Source organism: Tachyglossus aculeatus, chromosome 5 (genome assembly GCF_015852505.1).
Source record: "Tachyglossus aculeatus isolate mTacAcu1 chromosome 5, mTacAcu1.pri, whole genome shotgun sequence".
Taxonomy (NCBI): domain Eukaryota; kingdom Metazoa; phylum Chordata; class Mammalia; order Monotremata; family Tachyglossidae; genus Tachyglossus; species Tachyglossus aculeatus.
Window position 1 is genome coordinate 74,686,460 of NC_052070.1, and position 25,163 is coordinate 74,711,622.

General features: G+C 46.9%; 1 protein-coding gene across 1 annotated transcript in view; it reads right to left on the reverse strand.

Moving 5' to 3' along the window:
* STRA6 (signaling receptor and transporter of retinol STRA6) overlaps positions 1 to 24,769 on the reverse strand; it is a 61,655-nt gene extending 36,886 nt beyond the window's left edge. Inside the window, exons 1-2 of the mRNA XM_038746562.1 lie at positions 24,540 to 24,769; positions 10,459 to 10,591 (exon numbers count right to left, since the gene is read on the reverse strand). Of these exons, the coding sequence (XP_038602490.1) occupies positions 10,459 to 10,591; positions 24,540 to 24,759 (353 nt within the window). The 5' untranslated portion in view covers positions 24,760 to 24,769. The remainder of the gene's footprint in view (positions 1 to 10,458; positions 10,592 to 24,539) is intronic.
* Between the last annotated feature and the right edge of the window lie 394 nt (positions 24,770 to 25,163).

Sequence of the window (25,163 nt, forward strand, 5' to 3'; positions counted from 1 at the left end):
GTGCTCAATAAATATGACTGATAGATTTGTGCAGTTTCTAAAGGTGCTAGACTTAAAATCAGGAAGAAACACACATATGTACATGGAAATCTGGCTCAGAAAAGGCTGTTCAGCCATCTGTGATCAGCTTGACAGGTTCTTTGGGTCCAGATACTAGCCTTCAGGTTTCCATCTAGGCAGGACACTGTAAGAGTGCTCTCAAGCAGGGTGTCCAAACTCTCCTGGCAAAGTCAAGCTGGTTCACACACCCCTCACCCTGGCCTCCATCGTGTAGCAGCCCAAACTGCTCCTTCTCTGTGTTCCACCTCAGCTTCCATTCTCCTTCCTCTGTATAGTGCTCGGGAGTTTGTAGCCTTGGAGAATGCTCCTCTCTGACTAGAGAAGGGCTGTGAAAGGAAGATGATCTGGATTTGGGATCCAGCCCACAGAGCATCTAAAGAAAGAGACACCAGATTCTGTCATCCAACATTGGACTCTAGACTAGATCAATAGGCTTCCTGAGATAATACTCAGAAGAGCGGAGGCAGGTGGGAGAGGGTGGCAGGGGGAAGAGGAAACGAACTCTGGCAGCAGCAGGAGCAGAAGAGCCATGAGGAGGGTTTCCTCCAGGCTCAGCCCCCTGCTAACTGGGACAGAGGACACGCTCTTCTGAACTGGCATTTCCAAGCCAGCCAGACCTTTCTTCGCCCTGTCCCCACGTAGTCTCCTCGCCACCTACTGGAACCCTACTAGGCCAGTGAATTCACACCTAAAAGAAATCAGGGAGCATACTCAGAATAAGCTTGGCTTCTCTAAGTATCTGCATCTGGGTAGGAAGGGAGGTTGCCCCTAGCATGAACTTTTGGTTTAGAGAGACATGACTGAGCACAGCTCTGATTGTGCCTTCCCAGCCACAAAACATGCCCAGAGACTAAAGTAAAAAAACAAATCACCCCACCCACAAACACACTTACCCTAGCCCCTTGGATTTAACAACCATTTGGGTCTTGCAAAAGGATAACCTAGGAACAGTACTGTGGGGCACAGTGGTTATGTAGGTTCAGAACTCATACTCAGAATGAAAGTCTGCAGAGAAATCCAGTATGACAACAGGTTATGATGCCCCACATAGATATACATGTGTTACTCAAAAAATGCTTATGTGCTGTAAAGCCTGGTGAGAGTTGTAGGACAGGAAAAGGTGGGACATGGGGAAGATTTGATCTACCAAAAAAGTTGGCAAGTTTGTCTCAATGAGAGCAAATGCCCCAGGGAGAATGAACAGCACACCTGTAATTGTTGTTCTATTCAGAGGCCAGTTGATTCCCCTGTCCAACTCAATTTCACCTTGCCTCAGAATAAGTCCTTTCATGCAGAGAGTCTGGGGATCTAGGTTCTATTCCCAGCTCTATTTGCCTGTGTGTGACCTTGGGAAGTCACTTCATTTCTCTGTGCTCCAGTTTCCCTTCTCCTTAGAATGCGAGCCCATGAGGGACAGAGTTTGTCTAACTTGAGTATCTTGTACCTACCCCAGTTCTTAGCACATTGTGAGAACTTAAATACCACAATCATCACCATCATTATTATCCTGCCCTCTTATGCCACCAAAGAGTTAAAGCAGAGAATCTACAGGGAGTGCTGTGGGGGGGGGGGCAGGCACTATGGAAATAACAAAGCATTATTAATGCAGAGCATATCCCCAGAGGGAAAAGGAATTTGATTCACGTAAATTACTCCAACCACTTCTAGTGTGCTATGCAAACCACCCGTGACTCCATATAAAATATATAGCATTCCTCTGTGTCAAGATTTCTTGGAGGTTAAAATATATGGCTTCTAGACTGGAGCTCAATCTTCAATCTATTAATATAGATGATACTATCAAACATTTAGCAAGATTAGGTTTATTATAGGCAAAATTTATTGATTCTATAACTAACACAGCAGGAAGGAAGCCAGGCATGTAAACTCCTCTAAAATAGATGTGCGCAGAACCAGGCAATATATCCAGAGAGAATAAACACAATTGGTGGAAAATGTACAGGCCTCTTGCATGTCTCTCCTGGATCACAGAGCTTTGTTTCTCTTGGATCCAGTGACCTGACAGTCTGTCTAATATGAGGAAGTATTGGGGAAAAAGAAGAAGATTTAGAACTCCAAGATAAAAAAGTGATTCAAGAGTTTCGTTGTGATGGAGGAGTCCAAGTTCTCATCCCAGTCTTAGAATGAGTCCGTTATTTACTTTGGGCCTCAGTTTCCCACTCCATATCTTTCATAGTTGATGCAAGACACCGAAGAGAAGAGTTGGTCAGCTTGATCCTACCTGTCAACTGGTTTCAGGAGCAGAGCGGACACCCGCATGCAGAAAGAACAGAACAAGTAATTTAAAGACAGTGAAGCCCAGAGTCAGTCTACTGGAGCAGGGGCCTGCTGGGGATGCATCAGCACAGAGAAGAGTGTGGGAAGCTCAGTGGAGTAAGGTCAGGAAATGGTCACAGGTGTGACAAGTGGTGAATACATTGGCACGGCCAAGCAACATAGCTTAGTGGATACAGCACAAGTCTGAGAGTCAGAAGGTCATGGGTTCTACTCCTGTCTCTGCCACTTGTCTGTTGTGTGACCTTGGGCATGTCACTTCACTTCTCTGGGCCTCTATTACCTCATCTGTAAAATGGGGGTTAAGACTGTGAGCCCCAGGCGGGACAGGGACTGTGCCTAACCCGATTTTTTCATATCCTCCCCAGTGCTTGGCACACAGTAAGCACTTAAATACCACATTATTATTATTGGGTTTGTCAGCCACCTTTTCAGTCTAGTGGAGTTACCTCCCACTCTCTCAACACCCTTGAAGAGGTCTTGCTCTCTGGAAGCAGGGAATGCATCTACCAACTCTGATTTACACTCCCAAGGGCTTAGTCTAGTGCTCTGTACACAGTAAGCACTCAGTAAATCCCACTGATTGATTAAGTAGCTGGCTCCCTGGCACATCCTAGCCTAATAGACATCTTACACTGGGAGACGTTTTGAAGGAACATGCCATGTTAATCAACAGTAATGACTGAGCACTAACTGTGTGCAAAGCACCATATTAAGCACTTTAGGGAAAGATTACAAGGGTGGTTTCCCGATCTTACAGTAATGATGTTACAAGCTGGAATGGAGTGGTGTGTGAGGTAGTGGGAGGGTGAGGGAAGAGGAGGGAAGGGACCACCAGGGGTTCAACCATGCAGTTCCTGAATGTCCATGGGTCTCTGACCCTGCTACCCCCTGGTTCCTGCTGCAAGTGAGGGTTGAAGTTTAGGTTGTTCAGGTAGGGGGAAGAGGAGTTCTGCAAGTGGAAAGAGAAGGTTAAAGAAGGATCCTAGCATCTTGCTAGGATAGCATCAAGAATAGTCACTATGCCACCTCCAAGTAACAAATCTAGACACCTCCCAGGAAGAATTGGCTGCAGGTCAGGGACTGGATGGACCAACTCTACCAGCTCCTGGCAATGCAGGCAGGACACAGGACAGTGTGGCCCCATTTCCCCCAACAGAAGGAAGAGGCCTGGAGAAGGAATGGGGAGATCTTGGGGAGGAAGGGGAAAAACTGACAGTTGCTGCCTCTATCCAGGATAGTTTCAGCCTACATGTAAGACATTCACTCTCCCACCCGCTTTCACATTTTAATCAGAACTTGAAAGAGAACAGAAATCCCCTTAGAGAGTGAATCATCTCTGCTACCCACAAAAAGAAGTGTGGACAGACAGACAGAATGCAAAGGACAGGATGCTTGTGTTCCCTTCTCAGCCCTGCCAGAGGCTCATGTGTCTATTCTGGGTCTCCCCTGCAAAGTGGGGAGAATCACATTAAAGGATTCTAGGCCAATCCGTCAGGACCCTTGAGACAGCATCTATTCTATCCCCTTCAAATAGACCACAGTGAAAATTGAGATCTCTGGACCAAAAAGGAGGATCTAAATACATCCAATGACTCTAAAACAGAGGCCCTTACAATGATAGAATCTGATCCTTCCCTTTCTGTAGAATAGCTCACAGTTATCCTCCATCCCACCTCTTGATTCAGGTCCAGTCCCACCCTGTTACAGGTTAAGCCCCCAGTGGTATGAAAAAACTAAGGCCCCTGTGAATGCCAGCTTGCTTCCACACTGCACCCAGGCCCTGTAAAGAGATTTCTGAGCAGTGAGAAGGCCAAGGTTCCTGCTGCTCTCATCCAGTCCTGGATGGAGGTCAGAGCAGTCACCAGTTTCAGGAGGTTTCACATCTGGTTTGGTAGTTCCCAGTGATTTTAATGAGTTGCAGAGGAACAGGCCCATTCCCAGATTCTCAGCAGTCTGGGGCAGACTGTCAGGGTCACTTTTTCCAGGACGGAACCAATGTTCAGCTGCCAGGCCTCTGGGATCAATCCAGAGTAGGGGTAGGAGTCTTATCCTAGTTCACAGGAGGTGAAGCAGAGAGGGGGATCCAGTCTGGCATGATTCAGGCAGCTGGGATTGGGAAGGGAAAAGGAGAGGAGAGGCAAGATCAGCTTCAGAGAATAAGCAAAAAGAGCAGCTGCCTCGGAGCGCCCAACAAAGTAGACAGCAGTGGTTGGAAACTTGACAGCTGCCAACCTCTTTCTACCTGGGCTCTTGATTCCGAGTCCCACGGCTTGGACAGTTTGTGCAAAAGTCCTGGAGGAACCCCCTCACTTTGGGAGGACTCCCATACGATATAGTTATGTTGCACAGGCAGCACTGTGTGCACCTTGGATCGGGAAGCTGCTCAAGCTAGGGTCTGGGTGGGATAGGGGAGATGGGGCACTTGTTTCTTTAGGAGAAGCAGCGTGGCTCAGTGGAAAGAGCCCAGGCTTGGGAGTCAGAGACTGCAGGTTCTAATCCCAGTTCCATCACTTGTCTGCTGTGTGACCTTGGGCAAGTCACTTCTCTGTGCCTCAGTTACCTCATCTGTAAAATGGGGATTAAGATTGTAAGCCCCATGTGGGACAACCTTATTACCTTGTATCTACCCGAGCGCTTAGAACAGTGCTTGGCACATAGTAAGCACTTAAATATTTATTTATTTTATTTGTACATATTTATTATATTTATTTTATTAATATGTTTTGTTTTGTTGTCTGTCTCCCCTTTCTAGACTGTGAGCCCACTGTAGGGTAGGGACCGTCTCTATATGTTGCCAACTTGTACTTCCCAAGTGTTTAGTACAGTGCTCTGCACACAGTAAGTGCTCAATGAATATGATTGAATGAATGAAATACCATCATTATTATTATTATTATTATCATTGTTTCTCCCACGCCAAAGCTACCAAATGTCTGAAGCCAGCCCTGGTAAGGGGAGAAAAGTTAATTCTTCTACTTCTCACCATCAAACCTTTCATCTCATTCCCCCTTGCCATGAACAGCTGGCTTCTCATTGTGCTTCTCAATCCCTCTGATTCTCCCCTGAATGAAAACTCTTATAGAGAACAGATTCTGGTGAGACTCTCCCATCCTCAGGGTTTTCCCCACATACTGAGTCATGGAGATGCAGCTGGCCCATACCTCTCTAGCCTGGCCTCCAAGGAGCTTTGAGTTATTGAGCAGCAGCATGCTCATCTTCACCAGATCCTGGCAATGCAGGCAGGACACAGGATAGTGTGGCCCCATTTCTCCCAAGAGAAGGAAGAGGCCTGGAGAAGGTAATGGGAAGATCTGGGAATAAAAGCTATGTTCTGCCCAGTCAGGGCTGTGACATTTTCCATTCTGTGTAAGGGAAGGGGTTGGGAGGAGATGGTTTTGTGTTCAAAGGTTCTACAATACGTGTCTCCCAATGAAGACCCCGCTAAATGGTACCGCAGATACAAGAGTCCCTCACTTACCCAAGTATAAGTCAGCTGAGGGCATACGGGAATCTGCTGCCAAGCAGGCGCAAGGAGATATGTTGTCCTATGGCCACAGACTTGCAACCTAATGTTCTGCAATACATATTGTTGGCTACAAAGAGGCTAGGAAAGAGACCATTGATGGCTCAGCACCAGTCACCTCTACTACTGAAAGACAACTCCAACACATGTCTTATCGATGTGCCAGTTCCTTCTCAGAGGTTAGTCACTAACCTTCACCAATCCCAGGAAGGGGCACCGGGTCCAACAGTCAGTCAATCATTCATATTCATTAAGTGCTTACTGTGTGCAGAGCACTGTACTGAGTCTGTACTGAGTTCTTGGGAGAGTACAAAAGAACAATGAGACATATTTTTGATGCTCCCTTTCCAGCATATTTCCACTCAGAACAAACCTTGTCTCTCCTAGGCAATCAGAAGTAGTATTAAATAGTAATAATGACATATGCTATTATTATAAGTGCCTACTTTGTGCCAAGCACTGTGCTAAGCGACAGGATAATCAGCTCAGACAGTCCCCATCCCACATAGGGCTCACAATTGAAGGGAAGAACAAGTGTCAGGCCTTCAGTTACTCAGCAGACAGATGCTGAAATTGGAATTAAAACCCAGGTCTCTCAACTCCCAGCCCCGTGCTCTTTGTACTAAGCCACACTGCTCTTTAAACGGTGGCAGCAACAATACTGTCATCACACTTAAGAGTTAGGTCCAGTGAGCAGATGGAAAGAGATGGGATGCTGCAGGATAACTGCTCTGTGGAAAACTTAACACCTCTCAAATGTACTCTTCCTTTAGCTGTAGGTCACTACCAGATGCTTTTCCTTTCAGGTACCAGTGCCATCACTTTGAGGATTTCAAAACCCTCACTGGAAGCTAGTGTACTTGGTTCTCTGACTCTGGAAGGGTTCTAATACCATTGCTCCCTGAACCTCAGCCTCATCCATTTGCTTAGGAACACCATAAGCAACCCGTTCAATTGGAAGCTCTTCAAGGGCAGGGACTGTGTCCCTTTCACTTCTAGTGTATGTTCTTAATCTAGTTCAATGCTCTGCCCCACACTACAGTCGACATCAGGAGGGATGAAGCAACCAGCTGCTCAGGAGAGTGTATGGCTATGTTTAGACCCACCTCCCACCACCACCAAAAGAGATCCTAGTTTATCTTTACAACAACCCAGCCCTGGGCTTCAAGGCTCTCCATCACCTCGCCCCCTCCTACCTCACCTCCCTTCTCTCCTTTGCCCAACCCGCACCCTCCGCTCCTCTGCCGCTAATCTCCTCACCGTACCTCGTTCTCACCTGTCCCGCCATCGACCCCCAGCCCACGTCATCCCCCGGGCCCGGAATGCCCTCCCTCTGCCCATCCGCCAAGCTAGCTCTCTTCCTTCCTTCAAGGCCCTGCTGAGAGCTCACCTCCTCCAGGAGGCCTTCCCAGACTGAGCCCCTTCCTTCCTTTCCCCCTCGTCCCCCTCTCCATCCCCCCCATCTTACCTCCTTCCCTTCCCCACAGCACCTGTATATATGTATATGTTTGTACATATTTATTACTCTATTTATTTATTTATTTTACTTGTACATAGCTATTCTATTTATTTTATTTTGTTAGTATGTTTGGTTTTGTTCTCTGTCTCCCCCTTTTAGACTGTGAGCCCACTGTTGGGTAGGGACTGTCTCTATATGTTGCCAATTTGTACTTCCCAAGGGCTTAGTACAGTGCTCTGCACATAGTAAGTGCTCAATAAATACGATTGATGATGATGATGATGCTTACAGAGGGAAGAGACAGAGCAGGCAGAGGGTCCAGCAGATGGAAGAGGTAGGCTCATGCCATTCAGGAAGCCCAGCTTGCTTGCCACCCCAACTAAGTAACGGTTCAAGGCTCTGCAGCCTCCTTTCTGCCACCCCAATAGAATTTCTCTTGGATGCTCAGTCTGAGACCCCTAACTTAGAACAGTCAGCCAGGGAATAGTTCCAGGAAAACCAGATCACTGCAGCCATGATGCAATCTTCACATTTCCACCTATGATGCCTATGCATTTCACTCAAGAGTAATTTGACACCCAAGGAGGTCTTAAGCCTTTCATGCACTTTAAAGACAGGGCACCCTCTATTCCCACTGGGACCCAAATTCACTCTCAGCAGGAAGAATGTGCTCCTTTATAAGTATCCATCCCAGGAATTTGAAGAGCGCAGAGGGTTTAATCCATCAAATTCCCCCAGATTGCTTTTCCAAGAACACCCTCCCCTCCACTGCCTCCAAGAGGCACTGTGTATTTTGGCCTTGCTGAAGACTGTCTTCATATGACATCTGGTTGTCAGAAGAAGAAAGTGAAGTTTGGAAGAGCTGTTATTCCAATTGTCCATCTTTAGTAGCCTCTGTGGCAGAAGCCTCTCAATCTGTTCTGAAATCAGGATGTACCCCAGGTTCCTAGTACTTTCCAGAAGCCTCCTTCCCTAAACAGTTCCCAAAACTGACAAGCCTATGTTTTCTCACAATGACCTCACTGAGCAGGGTGGGAAAGCGGCACGGGAAGAATGTGTTAAAACAAAATACTGATCAGCTTTCCTTTTCCACTCAACTGGCATACATAGTTACCCACCCTAAGGAGTAGACCAGTTACTTGTTGACAGTAGAGGGATGGAGACAGGGAAAATGGAAGTGAACAGAAATTATACAGCAGCAGAGTTGGAAATAGACCCCCATTTCTCCAACTTCTTGTCCTTTGATCTTATCCTCTAACCCAGTGGTTCTCACTTTGAGAAAGATGGTTTTGGCATGGAATTAAGTTTCATAAGGATCTGCTTTTGATATTTATTTATCCATCTCTCTCCACCTTCCCACCTGGCAACAACTAGGATCCTTTGACTGCCTCAGCCTCCAGGCTCCGCTTCTCCCCCTATGACCACTCCAACCCCGGAAGAACAACTACCCTAGTCCCTTAAACCTCTTGCACCATCAACACTGGCTCTTCATGACCCTCTGGGAGACTACCAGATACCGATCCTGCTGTGTCCTGAATAGGGAACCATACTAGCAACTTTAGATCCTTTCCTACAGAAGTTTCCCCAGGACCTTCCCATTCCCCTCTCTCTTTCCCCAGCACAACGAATGCCAGTCCTTCAGCTAATGCATCAAGATGGCACCACCTTGTTTGGGTAATACAGCTCTTACTGAGGAAAAACATGCCCAGATTAACTCCCCTCTTCCAGTTTCTAGGACTCTGACATGTGAGAATCAGACACGTACCCAACTAGGACCCTGATGGCACAGATTCTAAAGCCATTGATTAGTGTGGAGTCAAGGGAAAGGAGAGAAAAAAATGGGAGAAGACTGCTCCCTTCTCCCTCCAGGACGTGAATCATTTGCTTATGGTAAATGTATCTGCCTGATCTTTGACCTAACAAAGATGGCAAAATTATAATTTCAAGGAGTGAGTAGACAGGGGAAATCTCTGACCAATGCTAATTCCTGTCCTCACTCAGAACCCATCTCTCTTGTTAAGGGCAGAAAAAAAATGACTGCTTGAGCACCAGAGCAAGTTAAAGATGGTGGATCAGGTAAATATGGGTGCCAGATTTAGGAGAGACAGCTTCTAGAATTAATCATGCCATCTCCTTACTCCATACAAGGTAGCAAAAACAGATGCCCCAAAAGCAATACTTCTTTTTATGGTGAAGAACAGAAGCTGCTTGAGAGAAGGGATTGGATATTTTCTTCTACTGGGTGGGACATGGATGAATGGTTTATAAACAGAAGCAGCTGTACTCTGGATTGAAAAGAGACATTTGTAAATAAAGAGGGCAGGGCTAGAATGTGAAAAGACATTCCCACAGTGAAACACAGTCTAACACCCTAGGATGTAGCAGAGGACTGCTGGAAAGTCGCAGCAGCAGACAGAGCAGCAATCAGAAGAGGGACTGTTCTGTGGGTTGTGATTTAGGGAAGATTGGGAATCCAAGAGACAGGATGCCAGTGTCAACAGTGACCGGCATGGTAAGGGGCTACCTTTCTGTGCTACAGAAATTGGATTATCAGTTCATTAGTCATTTTGCCCACACTAAATCTCATGGGTAGGCCCTCCCTGGACAGTGTCATTTTAAAACACAAAGGGCAGGTCTGTTTGCAAAGAGATGCTCTCCATCCCCTAGCCCTCCATGGGAATGTCTAAGAGATGCAAGTTATTAATAATACCAACGAGGAAGATAACTCAGGATAGTTTCTAGACTTTAAGCTCCCTGTGGGCCGGGAACATGTCTACCAACTCTATTATATTGTCCTCTCCCGAACACTTAGTACAGTGCTCTGCACACAGTAAGCACTCAGCAGCATGACCTTGTGGGTAAAGCATGGGCCTGGGAGTCAGAAGGACCTGGGTTCTAATCCCAGCTCCTCCACCTGTCTGCAGTGTGACCTTCGGCAAATTACAACTTCTATGAACCTCAGTTTGCTCATCTGTAAAATGGGGACTAAGACTGTAGGCCCCATGTGGGATGGACTGTTTCCAACTTGATTATCTTATACCAACAGTACTTGACACAAAGTGCTTAATAACATCATTATTATCTTTAATGAATTATTGATTGAGTTTTTTGAACTTACTCATCTGGTGGGGACATCTCTCCGCCTGCTGGTTCGTCAATGTACCAGCTGGTATAGAGGTTATCTTCAAAGTCTCCAGAGCTCTGATTTCCTAGGGCTAAGGACGACATCCTTTCTGGTCTTCTTCCTGTTCCTTTTTGCCCCAAATGGAGAAGAAAGGTCAGAGATTAACTAAGGCTTTAAAAGCATGAAATTCACTTCCTTGTCTCTTTCTGGTACAAATGCAGAACTCCTATGAGGTTTTCTTTTGCATGTCTCTCTGGGAGAGTGCAGTCTGAGTGAATTAGGAAAATGTACTTCTCTGTCCTTACGAGGAGAAAAAAATACCATGCAAACTTGTCCTGACCTCCCCCGACTTGTCAGTCTCATTAGACTTGGTGTCATAGGGAGTTTGTCAATTCAGCAGAAGATGAAACAAAGAAAGGGGTTGAAACCCTCTCTCTCTCTGTCACACACACACACACTTCACCAGAAAAAGCCAATATGAATTAAAGCTGAAATGATTTGAAAAAGGACAAGGTTAACTGGAGTCCAACTTTCATTTTCCCAATCCCCACCTCCACAACAGAGACTAGGGAGACACTGGGCTTTTCTCTGAGGGACAACACCCTCTCTTCCAACACACAAGGGCAAGAGGTCATGACTGCTTCATCTAAAGGTGAGGTGCAACCTAGGAAGGGAAGCCAGGTTGCCAAGGTAGCAAGATGGGTGGAAGGAGTTTCTATGTGTGTGAGTTGGCATTGCCCAGAACCACAGTTGAACTATGTCCTGACTGCCCATAAGCTGTACTAAGAGGCTTCTGCATTCCCACTTTCAGCCCCTTCCTCAATCAGGGAGACTCTGAAACTTGGCCTAATTTTTCCATCACCAAGATGCTGCAAACCCTTAAAACTAGCTAAGCACCCCACCAACATAAACCCCCTTCTCCGCCCCACAGCACTTGTGTATATTTATATATACTTATATATGTGCATATATGTTTGTATGTATTTATTACTCTATTTTACTTGCACATATTTATTCTATTTATTTTAGTTTGTTAATATGCTTTGTTTTGTTGTCTGTCTCTCCCTTCTAGACTGTGAGCCCACTTTTGGGTAGGGACTGTCTCTATATGTGTCTATATGTCTCTGTATGTTGCCAACTTGTACTTCCCAAGTGCTTAGTACAGTGCTCTGCACACAGTAAGCGCTCAATACGACTGAATGAATGAACTTATTATTTTATTTATTTTATTAATGATGTATATATATCTATAATTCTATTTATCTATTTTGATGTTTTTGTTTTGTTGTCTGTCTCCCGCTTCTAGACTGTGAGCCCATTGTTGGGTAGGGATTGCCTCTATCTGTTGCCAAATTGTACTTTCCAAGCGCTTAGTACAGTGCTGTACACACAGTAAGTGCTCAATAAATATGAATGCATGAATGAGAGAGAGATAGACAGGGAGACACACACACACACACACACACACACGTTACCCACAGCAGCAAAGATGTTTGATTGCTGAGGAGAATTCCAGACCCCGCTCCCCTCTGAATGTTTCTTTTAGGTGTTAAAATAACATGTTTGCAGAGGAAATGCCACGGTAAATTGGCAAGACACACTGAAACGATCATTTTTACTGAACGGCTTGAAATATGCGGAACTTAATGTGGAAGTCTGAAAATCACCAATAAGAAAAGGCCCTGAAACTAACTTGTATCATCTGAGCATCTTCAGAAATTCAATTACAATCAACCTACTCTAGGTAGAGGAGCTTTCATCGAATACTCTACCTACTCTTTCAACAGCTATTCATGAGGAAAGAACACTCTGGTGATTAGAAGTCAACTTTTTTTGTGTTCAGTCTCCAGAAGGAAGTTTTCTAGGGCTGACTAATCTGGGCTCAGAGGATTTTGCAGGTTTGTTTGTAAGGTTTGTTCACATTTGCCACTGTTGGAAATGGACAGCTTTGAGAAATGAAGTGTATTCGCTCTTCCTGGTTTTCACACCATGAACCTCCATTTTGTACATCACAGGATCTGCATGACAATTTGCAAGCAGACAGGGGAATTGGGCCAAGAACAGAGAGAATTTTTGGAAGATTTTCTGAAGAGAAGGAAGGGCACTCACAATCAACAAGGAAATCACCCCATCAGGGTTAAGGGGACAGCCTTAACATGACTCCCAGTCTGAAAAGTCAGGCCAGGAAGTCAGAAATAATTATTTTAACTCCATGCATTCTCTGCTTAATAAATTAAAAAAAAAACAAATAAAACAAACCACATTCCTGAACTCCCTCACTCCAGCTTCCTCTCTGCCACCCTCACCTAAGAGTGTCCCTGTCTTCCATTTTCATTATTCTTGGGGACCTCAGGTGCCTAGGGTGAATGAACCCTCTCCACTGAGCCAAGCACTGGGGCTAAAGGATTTGGGGTAACAAAGGAGGTTAGGATCCAGGCTATCTGAAATCAATGGTGATAAAAATAATAATGGTATTTAAGTGCTTACTATGTGCCAGACACTGTACTAAGCGCTGGGGTGGATACAAGCAATTAGGGTTGGACACAGTCCCTTTTACCACATGGGGCTCACAGTCTCAATCCCTATTTTACAGATGAGGTAACAGGTACAGAGAAATAAAGTGACTTGTCCAAGGTCACACAGCAGACAAATGGCAGAGTCAGGATTCTGACTCCCAGACCCATGCTCTATCCACTATGCCATGCTGCTTCCTGAGCACTCACTGCATGGAGAATATTGTTCTAAGTGTTCAATAAATACAATTGGTAACAGAATTTTTAGACATGTTCCCTGCCCAGAAGAGGCTTACAGTCTAGATGGGGGCAGCATTCAGATGGTCAGCTCAAATGGCATTCACCTACTCAGAGGTGACCCAAACACAGATTATCTTTTGCCCAGATAGGCATCTCCCCAAGTATTCCTTGCTAAAAGATTCCAAGCTCTCTGCCATCAGGCTGTAATTTCTGTTGTACTCTCCCATGCACTTGGTATAATACAGTGCTCTGCATACAGTGAGCGCTTAATAAATATGACAGTGAATTTTCTGTACTTGAAAGGCACTAGATAAAATGCCACTAATTGAAACTTTCTGCCACAGTATGTCAGTGGTCACTGTCTCTGGAATAGGCCTGGAACTACAAGGTGATGCCTCCCAGTTTAGCCTCCCTATAATGAGAGCCTCTAAACTGACCCCAGTGGCCATCCCACCCAACTCCCTCAGTGTTGGATACTGTGGGATTGCCACATTTCAAGCACAAGGTGGAATCCCAGGTAATGGATCATCTCACAGACCTCTAGATCTCAACTCCCTCCCAAGAACAAGTCCCCCTGTGGAACCAGCCCAGCCCCTCAAGAGCGGGAGAGAACATGGGGGAGGAGTGTAGAGACAGGGAATGATTGGAGAAGAGATGTCAGGTTTCCAGGCAGTGCTTGGCTCAACCTGCTCTTAAACTCAGCCCCCACCAGCTGTGAGTTCATGCTCAGAGAATGTGGCACTCTAAAGGAACCCAAAAACCACAAAGCAATGCCGCAGGATTTTTTGTTTTAAAAAAAGGCAAGAAAATTCTTATTGCTGAAACTATAGTAGGTGCTTCCTCCAGGGTTGAAGCACTGTATTAATATAATAATAGTAATAATAATTCTGGTATTTGTTAGCAGTTACTGTGTGCCAGGTACAGTACTAAGCACTGGGGTGGATACAAGCAAATAGGATTGGACACAATCCCTGTCCCACATGATGCTCACAGTCTTCATCCCCATTTTAAAGATGAGGAAATTGAGGCACAGAGAAGTGAAGTGACTTGCCCAAGGTCACAGCAGACAAGTGGCGAAGCTGGAATTAGAACCCAGATCCTTCTGACTCCCTGGCCTGTGCTCTATCCACTAAAGCAGGAAATTCAAACAAAAAACTTGGTCCTTATCCTGTGGGGCTGGTAGGGTATGGATGAGGGCGACTGGACCCAGAGTGTAAGGTGAAGTTCCTGCCAGACCCTGGAATGGGCTGCCACAAGCAGTTAGGACATATCTTTCAAGGAGGAGGATTAGCCATCTGTGGGAGATTTAGATGCACAATTGCCTGGAGGCAGAGGACTAGACAAAAGATAAATTCTAGGGCTTCCTTCTAGTTCAGGGCCACATGTTGGAACCAAACCTGGGCCAACTCTCTGACAAACAGCTCCAGCCAGAGACTAGGGCATTTCAGGCATGGGTGCCTGCTGGACAGAGGGGGAGCATGAGGCTGTTCAGAGGGGGTCATGAGTCAAACCGTGCCCTTGAGGCCAGAGGGGAAAACCCCTGGACTCATGGTCTAACCAAGCTAACCTTTGCCCAAAGGGCAAGGGAGTTGTTGCTCCCTCTAGGGCTTTCATGCCCCTTAATGTCACATGGGAAAATGCAGGGTTAAATTCCAGTTCAAAGTCCCTTCCATAATGGATCAAAGTCAGAGAATGGCAATAAGTCGGGGCAAGAAGTAAAGCTTCTTTGAGCAGATCCTTCCAGGACATAGCCAGGACACAGGACAGATCCAACAAGTTATAGAAGGTGGAGGGATAAAATGAAAAAAAAAACCCGCAACAATGAGCATCTTCCAGACTCTAAAGGAATATTGTGTAGAGGGTGTTCCATTCCCAAGGATGACAGAACAAAGATGTAGGCTTGAACTCCACAAGGAAAGAATTAGATTAGAATAAGGAAGACCTTAATGGGGAGGGTCATTAAATCCCCAAAAGACTCAGCCGAATAAGTCATGGGATGCTCTGCTCCTCTGCTTGGCATGGTTATGGTGTGGTCTTTGCTCAAAGGCAGAGGGAGGGGGCAGTGGCCCTCAGAAGTTTTAAAGACTACTGTCAATGGCAAGAACTCCTCCCTCTAAAGGTGCTAACAAGCTCAAAGAACAGATGATTGCTCACCTGGGCTGAGTCCTGGGGTAGTGGGGGTAAGGGCCAGATCCCCATGGGGGTGGGAGAGTCAAACTCTCTCACACCAAACCCCTAGGTGACTCATAGGGTCACCTATGAGGATCTCATAGGGTGGGTGTGAGGTCCAGTTCCACACCCACCTCAGATTCAGGAGGCGACTCATTACAGGACCTGGTCAGAGCAGAGCCCACCCCAAGCCCCCACTGCAGGGGTGGGGAGGTGCAGGGCTGCCTCTCAACATCTACCCACCTGGACCAAGGAGACTGCAGAATCACCAAAGCCCAAAGTCCTTCCTCCTGCTGTTTTGTTTCAAGTTGATTGAATTTGAGGAATTTGTCTGTCAGAAAAACAAGAAACATCTGCCCTGTGGTTCCACACTGTGTGATCGACAATGCTTGTTTAATCAAAGCTACAAAGGGCAGAGTAGAAGACAGCTAAAAATAGATCCACTGTTCAGAGAACTATTTTCCAGAATAAGAGACAAGAGAGATGCATTCAGTGCTGATCACACAAAAAGACAGATGGATTATTTCAATATTAACTCGAGCATAGCAGGAGGGTTGGTAGACACAAACAACTGTCAGAGAGAAATGCAGCTTCTTCTCTGCAGGTCTTGTCACCTGTAATGACATTTAATAGCACTTAATGACATTACAGTATGGCCAATTGTAATTGAGCTCCCACTGGGGTCAATGCTTAGGAAAAAACAACCTAAGCACAACATTCATTCATTCAATCGTATTTATTGAGCACTTACTGTGTGCACAGCACTGTACTAAGCACTTGGGAAGTACAAGTTGGAAACATATAGAGACGGTCCCTACCCAACAGTGGGCTCACAGTCTAGAAGGGGGAGACAGAGAACATAACAAAACATATTAATAAAATAAAATAAACATGTAAAATAGAGTAATAAATAGAGTAATAAATACGTACTAGCATATATACATATATACAGGTGCTGTGGGGAGGGGAAGGAGGTAAGGCGGGGGGATGCGGAGGGGGAGGAGGGGAAGAGGAAGGAGGGGGCTCAGTCTGGGAAGGCCTCCTGGAGGAGGTGAGCTCTCAGTAGGGCCTTGAAGGGAGGAAGAGAAGCTTGGCAGATGTGCGGAGGGAGGGCATTCCAGACCAGGGGATGACGTGGGCCGGGGGTTGATGGCGGGACAGGCGAGAATGAGGCATGGTGAGGAGATTAGTGGCAGACGAGCGGAAGGTGTGGGCTGGGCTGTAGAAGGAGAGAAGGGAGGTGAGGTAGGAGGGGGAGAGGTGATGAAGAGCCTTGAAGCCAAGGGTGAGGAGTTTTTGCCTGATGCGTAGGTTGATTGGTAGCCACTGGAAATTTTTGAGGAGGGGAGTAACATGCCCAAAGCCTTTCTGGACAAAGACAATCTGGGCAGCGGCGTGAAGTATGGATTGAAGTGGGGAGAGACAGGAGGATGGGAGATCAGAAAGGAGGCTGATACAGTAATCCAGACGGGATAGGATAAGAGTTTGAATGAGCAGGGTAGCAGTTTGGATGGAGAGGAAAGGGCGGATCTTGGCAATGTTGGGGAGGTGAGACCGGCAGGTTTTGGTGACGGCTTCGATGTGAGGGGTGAACGAGAGAGCGGAATCGAGGATGACACCAAGTTTGCGGGCTTGTGAGACGGGAAGGATGGTAGTGCCGTCAACAGTGATGGGAAAGTCAGGGAGAGGGCAGGGTTTGGGAGGGAAGACAAGGAGTTCTTGTCCTTGTCGCAACATGTACACTACACACAGAGTTTACACTCTAATAGGGGAGGTATGGTATTACCTACCTAGAGGTGGTGGGGGAGGGGGAACCTGATAGCCTCCCTAGATAGCAGGGAAGCAGCATGGCCTAATGGAAAGATCACAGGTCTGGGAGGCCCTGGGTTCTAATCCCAACGCTGCCAATTGCTTGCTGTAGGACTTGGGCAAATAACAACTTCTGGCCTCAGTTTTCTCACCAGTAAACTGGGGATTCAGTGCCTGTTTTCCCTCAGACTGCTCACCACGTTCAATCTGATAAACTTTGTATCTACCCCAGTGCCTAGAACAGTGCCTGACACATTGTAAATGCATAATAATAATAATAATAATTAGTAATAATACCAGGATTGACCCATCCCACTGTTACTTAGAAGTCAGCCAGCTCAGGTGGACTCAAACTGACTCTGGGCAGGAAGGATTCTTGATTCACAGTCACTGTCTGTTTCCTTAAACCTGTTTCCCTCACTTCTGGGACTCAGTCTCTCTTTGCTGGCTGCTCTCTTCCCACTGGAAGATAAGCAGTTCCAGCTAGCTGTTCAGTCTCTGACAGCGGACTCCCACAGAAGCCAGATCCTGAAGGAGACCTAGCTCTACTCTCCCTGGCTGCTGCCACAGCAGGCTCATCCATCACCACCCCTCCTCACTTCCAGAGCCCCTTCCCCTATGAAACACAGAGGGTTTCTTGTGCCACCTAGAAGACAGTGGGCCCCTCCCCACTCACATTTACCCGCAACCTGAGCCTTTTGGTCCTCAATCTAACCTCTAACTTGAGCCTTTTGGTCCTCAATCTAACCTCTCCAGGAGAGGACTGAAGCTTTGATCCCAGCACTATAAGCCAGAGATTGATGGTCTCAATAAAGCCCCTTCATAGCCTTCATTTCCCTCAATCCATCACTCCCGGGGGACCATTTAGCATCTCACCAATATGAATTGCCCGATGAGGGGAATTTCGGTGAGGGGGGACGCTTTCTTTGGTCAAGGGAAGTGACAGCGGCTGGAGTGCACCATTTAATAAAGATGATAAAAATCTCGCTGCAGAACTGTACTGTGAGCTTTTGATTTTGAGCATTTAATTTAAATCCAATTTGGCTTTGGACAAGACATTGGGCTTGTAAAAGAAACTGGCCAGGGTAACCGCCTGGCCCAGAGACCCATTGCAGATCTTCTTTGATGTCCTGGTAGATTCAGCTAGAGGGGAGAGTTGCCCTGTACTACCTTATGTCTGGAAGAAGCTGGTGGCAGGAGGTTACTAACCTTCTCCCCTGGCAGCAAAGATCCTTTTTGGGTGGTACTAAAACTCACGTGAGAGAACAGACTGTCCCATTGTCAGTCCCTAAGTGGGGTATACTTACCTGATGTGGCTAGCATGCCACAGTGAAATCTGCATCCGATACGTAGCTCCTTTTTTAAAAAATGGTATTTGTTAAGTGCTTAGTATGTTCCAGGCACTGTACTAAGCACAGGAGTAGAGAAAATGAATTAGATTGGATACAGTCCATGTCCTACAAGGGGCTCACGGTCCTAATCCCCATTTTAAATATGAGGGAACTAAAGCACAAAGAAGTTAAGTGACTTGTCCAAGGCCACCCAGCAGACAAGTGACAGAGTCGGGATTAGAATCCTCACCCATAATGTTCTGTGCCAAGTCTGCAGGCCTTTTCCTATCCCACTGACACCCATAAGCAATCAAAAGATGGCATTTAAGCACTTACTGTGTTAACTTCTAAGGTCACATCTCCTCCAAGAGATCTCCAATTAAACCCCTCTTTTCCTCAGCTTCCTTTCCCTTCTGCATCATCTCATTCAGTGGTTGCAGATCCAAGTGAATTTGGTATTCATCTCACGCTCATCCCCACAGCACTTATGTACATAGCTCTTAATTGTAATTTCATGTATTTATATTAATGTCTGTCTCCCAATTAACACTGTATGCTCACTGTGGTCAGGGAATATGTCTACCGACTCTGGAAAATACAATGCCACAAAGTGCTTTAGTACATTGCTCTGAAAACAATAAGTACCGCTGATTGATTTGTTCAATCATATTTATTGAGTGTTTACTGTGTGCAGAGCACTGTACTAAATGCTTGGGAAGTACAAGTACATTGATTGATGGCAGAGCACTGTACTGAGCACTTGAGAGGCTTGGGCAACCTGCCCAAAGTGCCCAGTTTCTTGTGGAGCCAGCAGTCTGCTAGAGGAGAAACCTACAGGGTGATTCCTTCACATTGTTCCACTTCCCCTCCCTTTCCCACACACAGCCCATGGGAACCTTGAGAAGGCAGGGAGCCAGTTCCAGGAGTCAGTCAGTCAGTCCATCATATTTATTGAGCACTTGTATGCAGAGCACTGTACTAAGTGCATGGGAGAGTACAGAATAATAACATAGGCACATTCTATGCCCACAGCAAGCTTTCAGTCTAGAAGACGACAGACATTAATATAAATAAATACATACAGTTACAGATATGTACATACATGAGGGGGGGGAATGAATAAAGGGAGCAAGTCAGGGTGATACAGAAGGGAGTGGAAGAAGAGGAAAGGAGGGCTTAGGGAAGGCCTCTTAGAGATGAGGCCTTGAAGGTGGGAAGAGTGATGGTTGGAAACAAAGAGGGAGGATGTTCCAGGCCAGAGGCAGGATGTGTGCAAGGGGTCGGCAGCAAGATAAATGAGAATGAGCTACAGTAAGAAGATTGGCATTAGAGAACCGAAACGTGTGGGCTGGGTTGAAGTAGGAGAGTAGTGAGATGAGGTAGGAAGGGGCAAGGTGATTTGAGGGGCCAGGGACAATGGCAAAGAACTGGAATGTGGGACAGGTGCCCAGAGGTGGCTGCCAGACATATGAATGGTGACTAATGCCCCACCCCTGGGTACTGCCAATACAGGCAAGTTGAACTGAGCCAGAGTCACCACCCTGGGACCTAGGGTTTGTGGTGTTTTCTTCTTTACTCCTCAGGCTGGTAGAGAACTTTGGCTGTTCCCAGCCCCTCCCTCTGATTCAAGACAGGTTCCCTCCCTTGTCTGAGTTACTCCAGACACAGCTCCCCTCTTATCCTCCAGGAGTCTCAGTCCAGTCTGCACACCTGATCTGCAGAGTTTCATCAGGAGCACACAAGGCTCTTTGAAATGAAGTCCAGAGAAATGCCAGCTCCCATATCATTCACACTGGAGAAGGATGAGTGAGAGAGGGAGGGGTCCCTGGGGCTTGATGAATGACAAGGAGTGGGTCAGTTATCTTCTCAAGACACCAGAGGTGTCAGTTGTGGCTTATCTCTATAGATACCAGATAGGCTTGGGAAGATAGCCACTGGTCAAAACTGTGCTGAGCACACTGCTTCCAGGTTATAACCTGTCCTCTCTGATAGGGGCCCACTGGAACCCTTCCAAGGGCAAGGGGTGAGAATCTCAAAGAGGCAGAGACAGAGGAGGCTCTTTGCCAGCCCCTCAGTAACCTGGGATCTTCCCAGCTTGATCTTCTGGAGCCTTGATGCTCCTGAGGATGAGAAGGTTAAAAAAAAAAAAAAAAATCAGGCACAGCTGAATTGGTAGTTTAGCCTGGGTGGTTAAAGAGGGAAATAATAACAACAATAATGGTATTTGTTAAATGCTCATGTGCCAAGCACTGTTCTAAACACTGGCGTAGACACAAGGTAATCAGTTTGGACACTGTCCATGTCTCACATGGGGACAACAGTCTTAATTCCCATTTTACAGATGAGGTAACTGAGGCACAGATAATCAGGGAATGATCACCCTGGAACACAAGCCTGGCTACTGAAAAACCCTGCCCCTAGGCCAAACTCATTTTGGTCAGAGAACATGTCACAATATATAACAGAGTAGGTAGACAATCAATTATATTTATGGGGTACTTACTGTGTGCAGAACACTATACAAAGCATTTGTGAGTACACTGTGTTCCCAAGCAATACAGTGTTCTACAAACAGTAAGCACTAAAAAATATGATTGACTGAGGGTGGTGTTTTTCCTCTAGTGGGACTTCTGAATGTGCACAGAACTGTGCAATCTGGGACTCACACCCACAGAGATCTGGCCCCAGCTGTAGTTTAAGTTGGTGGCAATAGCCAAGCCCTGGTTGAAATAAGTCACCCTGGCTGGCCCTCTGGAAAAGATCATACCAAATGCCCTTGCTCAGTGTCCTTAAGGGGCAGGAAGGACCTTCTGAACTTGGTTCAGAGATCGAGAGCCTAGGTGGGGTGGGAGCCATTTTGCTTTTTGCCAGACCATTTCCCACTTGTGGTCCTGCCCCGGGCTCAGGCAAGCCTAGAAATCTCAGGTGGAAAAGTCTGATTTCCTCTAACAGCTCACTTCTGTAAGGTAAACCCAAGATCAGAATACAAACACCAGTCCAGTGGCCTTAAGCTGAGTGTGAATTCAATTCTCCAGTGTGAATATGGGAGCTGGCATTTCTCTGCACTCCATTTCAAAGAGCCTTGTGTGCTCCTGATGAAACTCTGCAGATCAGGTGTGCAGACTGGACTGAGACTCCTGGAGAATAAGAGGGGAGCTTAAGCTCAGGATACAAGTTCCATACTGAGCAAGCTTTTCACTCAGCTTTATTGCTTGGAGAAGACTTAGCTCTGTGGTTTGGGGTCTTATCCTTCAGTATACCAACATTTCTCTTCCCCATTCCATCAGACTCAAGAGATCAGGGAATTAAGTTCTAAGTTTCCTTTTCCAGGTGCTTTTTAAATGCAAAAGGGCTGAGGTCCCAAGAACTATAATGGCTCCAGCTCAGTTCTACTCAGTTGAGGCTTCTTTGCTCTACCAGGCCTGGTCTCAACATCAGTTCCACACAAGACCCTCATCAGCCCAAAGAGGAAAGAACTCAGCTCTGCAAGTCAGGAGTCCTGGTGGGTCTCAGTCTAGGTTCTGCCTGCTGAGACTAGGCTATCAGAAATAAACATTTCTGACTGAAGAATAGCCTAGGACATTCCATAAGCTGGACTTACCCAGCAGGAATCTTGAAAATGACATGGCTGGTGAGTGAAGCAAAGGCCACAGTTGTACGAAGACTGTACCCTATGGGGAGAGTCCACCCCTTTCCAGATCAGGGTTCAGTTCTTTTGCCCAGCTCTGTTGGTGGGCTGCCAGACCTCCTTGCTTGGAAGAGTTAATAAAAGCCTTGCCAGCAGCATGACCCAGAGGGGAGGGAGGGCAGCTTATGATTAAGCTGCTTGGAAGACCATGGAGCAAACGCTGACCACTGCTCAGGTGACTTTCCAAAACCCAGCTGGAGATGGAATTGAATGAAAACAGAAGAGGAGAACCCACCCCGAAGGAAGAGGGGAAGCAGTATCCATGTTCTTATTTCCCAAGATCCAGAGAGATTAAAAATCTGTTTTAACAACAGGATCCACCTTGTTGTGAAGGGGTGCTTGCTTTGTGTTCTCCCAAGCGCTTAGTGCAGTGCTTAATACAGATGATGTCTTGATTTTCCATCCTTGACCATGGGGTCTGGCTGCCTAGAGATTTAGCTTGACCATTCCCCCCTCTCCACCCCAAGTCTCAACTAGTTCCTTATGTTCTCCTCCTGAACATTGAGGCCTGTGGGAGATGCTGCCATTCTGCTTCTGCCCCCACCCCAATAGCATCTGGGGGTCCCACCAGAGCAAAGTAGGCAGAGGCACAGCTGCTCCTTGTCACCAGCTGGTCATCATCCCTCTATTCTAAGCCTGTGATCCTCTGTGCTCATACCACTTAACTGTGAGCTCATTGTGGGCAGATTGTTTCGACTGCTATATTGTACTTTCCCAAGCGCTTAGTACAGTAAGTGTGCAATAAATGATTGAATGAATTAACTTGACACCCCACAGATCACCATGCTCCTTATCTTCAAAACTACAAAAAAAAAAATCACATCTCCTCCAGGAAGCTTTCCCTGCCTAATCCCTCATCTCCCCACTTCATTTCCCTCCTTACTGCACCAACTATGTTATACAGTACTCTCCCCAACATTTAGGTGATATTTGTTGAGTGCTTACTGTGTACAGAGCATTGTACTAAATGCTGGGGAGAGTACAATATAACATAGCTAAGTGCTCATTCAGAAGTGCCTCAGGTACGTACCCCCACAGCACCTATGTGCATATTCTTATATTCTGGCCCAACCAGCCAGAAGCACCCCAAGAGAGGATTGGTCATGGTCGTTTGCCAATCTTGAGCCAGAAGCCCCCCTGAACCCCTTCTCTCTTGGAAGCCAAGGCCCCGGGAAGGTGTCAGACGATCACATGTGGGTGCAGGGCTAGGCTACATCCAGTGGGTCTGGACGGGGAAGGGTCACCTGCAGATCGACTCATTCGTTCATTCATATTTATTGAGCATGTACTGTGTGCAGAGCACTGTACTAAACTCTTGGAAAGTATAATAGAGCAAATAAAGAGACAATCCCCGCCCACAATGGGCTCACAGAATAGAGATGGGAGACAGACTTTAACAGGCATCAATATAAATAGGATTATAGATATATACATATACACATAAGTGCTGTGGGGAGTCGGGGGAGAGCAAAGGGAGCAAGTAAGGGTGATGCGGAAGGGAGGGGGAGAGAAGAAGAGTGGCCCAGTGGCAAGAGCAGAGGCTTGGGAGTCAGAGGACACGGGTTCTAATCCCAACTCTGCCACTTGTCTGCTGTATGACCTTGGGCAAGTCACTTCACTGTGCCTCAGTTATCTCATCTGTAAAATGGGGACTGAGACTGCGAGCCCCACGTGGGACAACCCAATTACCTTGTATCTATCCCAGAGCTTAGCACATAGTAAGCACTTAAATTCTGAGAAGCAGCGTGGCTTAGTGGACAGAGCACGGGTTTGGGAGTCAGAGGCCGTGGGTTTTAATCCCGGCTCCGCCACTTGTCAGCTGTGTGACTTGGGCCAGTCACTTAACTCAGTTCCCTCATCCGTAAAATGGGGATTCATTCATTCAATCGTATTTATTTAGCGCTTACTGTGTGCAGAGTACTGTACTAAGCACTTGGGAAATACAAGTCGGAAGTCGGCTGAAGACTGAGCTCTGAGACAACCTGATTAGCTTGTATCTACCCAGCTCTTAGAACAGTGCCTGGCTCATAGTAAGCACTTAACAAGTACCACTATTATTATTATTATTGTTAAAAGTGGAGTTTAGCTGGAAAGGCCTCTTGGAGGAGGTACGCCTTCAGTAAGGCTTTGAAGGGGCAGGGAAAATGATCGTCTGCCCGATCCCCGGGCTCTCTGCTGTTCGCGGGCGAAAGGGGGGATGAACTTGGGACTCCGATAGATGGTGGGAGAGAGCCCCCAAAAGTACCTCTACCCTCCTCCAGGCTTGGTTACCCCGCTGACCCCAGCCACTGAAGACCCCAAATCCCTTCCCGCACGGTGACTTACCTGCTTCAATTCTTCCTCTACGCGCCCGGGCAACCCGGAGAGGAAACCAGGCTCCACAAGTCCAGCCTCGGCCACCCGAATTGCCCCGTCCCGCTTCTGCCCTCCCAGGAAGAACCCCAGCTACTGCCCCACTCCAGCCCAGGAAACTCGCAGACAAAAAAGTTGAGCCCCCAGGCGCCAACCACTGCCGTGCGCAAGGAGGGAACTTTATCCCTTCCATGCCTCCAAGCGGGTTGGTCCAGGGCCAGCGCAGCCTCCTGAGAGGTGATTGATTGATTGAATGATTGATTTGCAGCAGAGGCAGCCAATGGGGCACTCAGGTGGGTCGTCGGCTCCTCGCCGGGGGGTGGAAGGGGGCGTCTCCCCCGCCCCGAGCATTCTCCAGAGCCCGGCCGCCCGTTCGTCCTCCCCACCAGGAGCCGGTAGAAATTGGAGAATGGGTGTAGGCAGCTGGGCGGGACTGTCTGTCTGTCTCTTCTGAACACAGATCAAAAGCAATTCGGCTTAATTTGCAGCAAGGGAGATTGTGGTTATGCATCAGAAAGAACTTTCTGACTAAGAGTTGAACTTTTGAACAGCCTGAGGGAGTGGGGGAGGGGAGAGAGACAGGGAAGATGTAGAGAC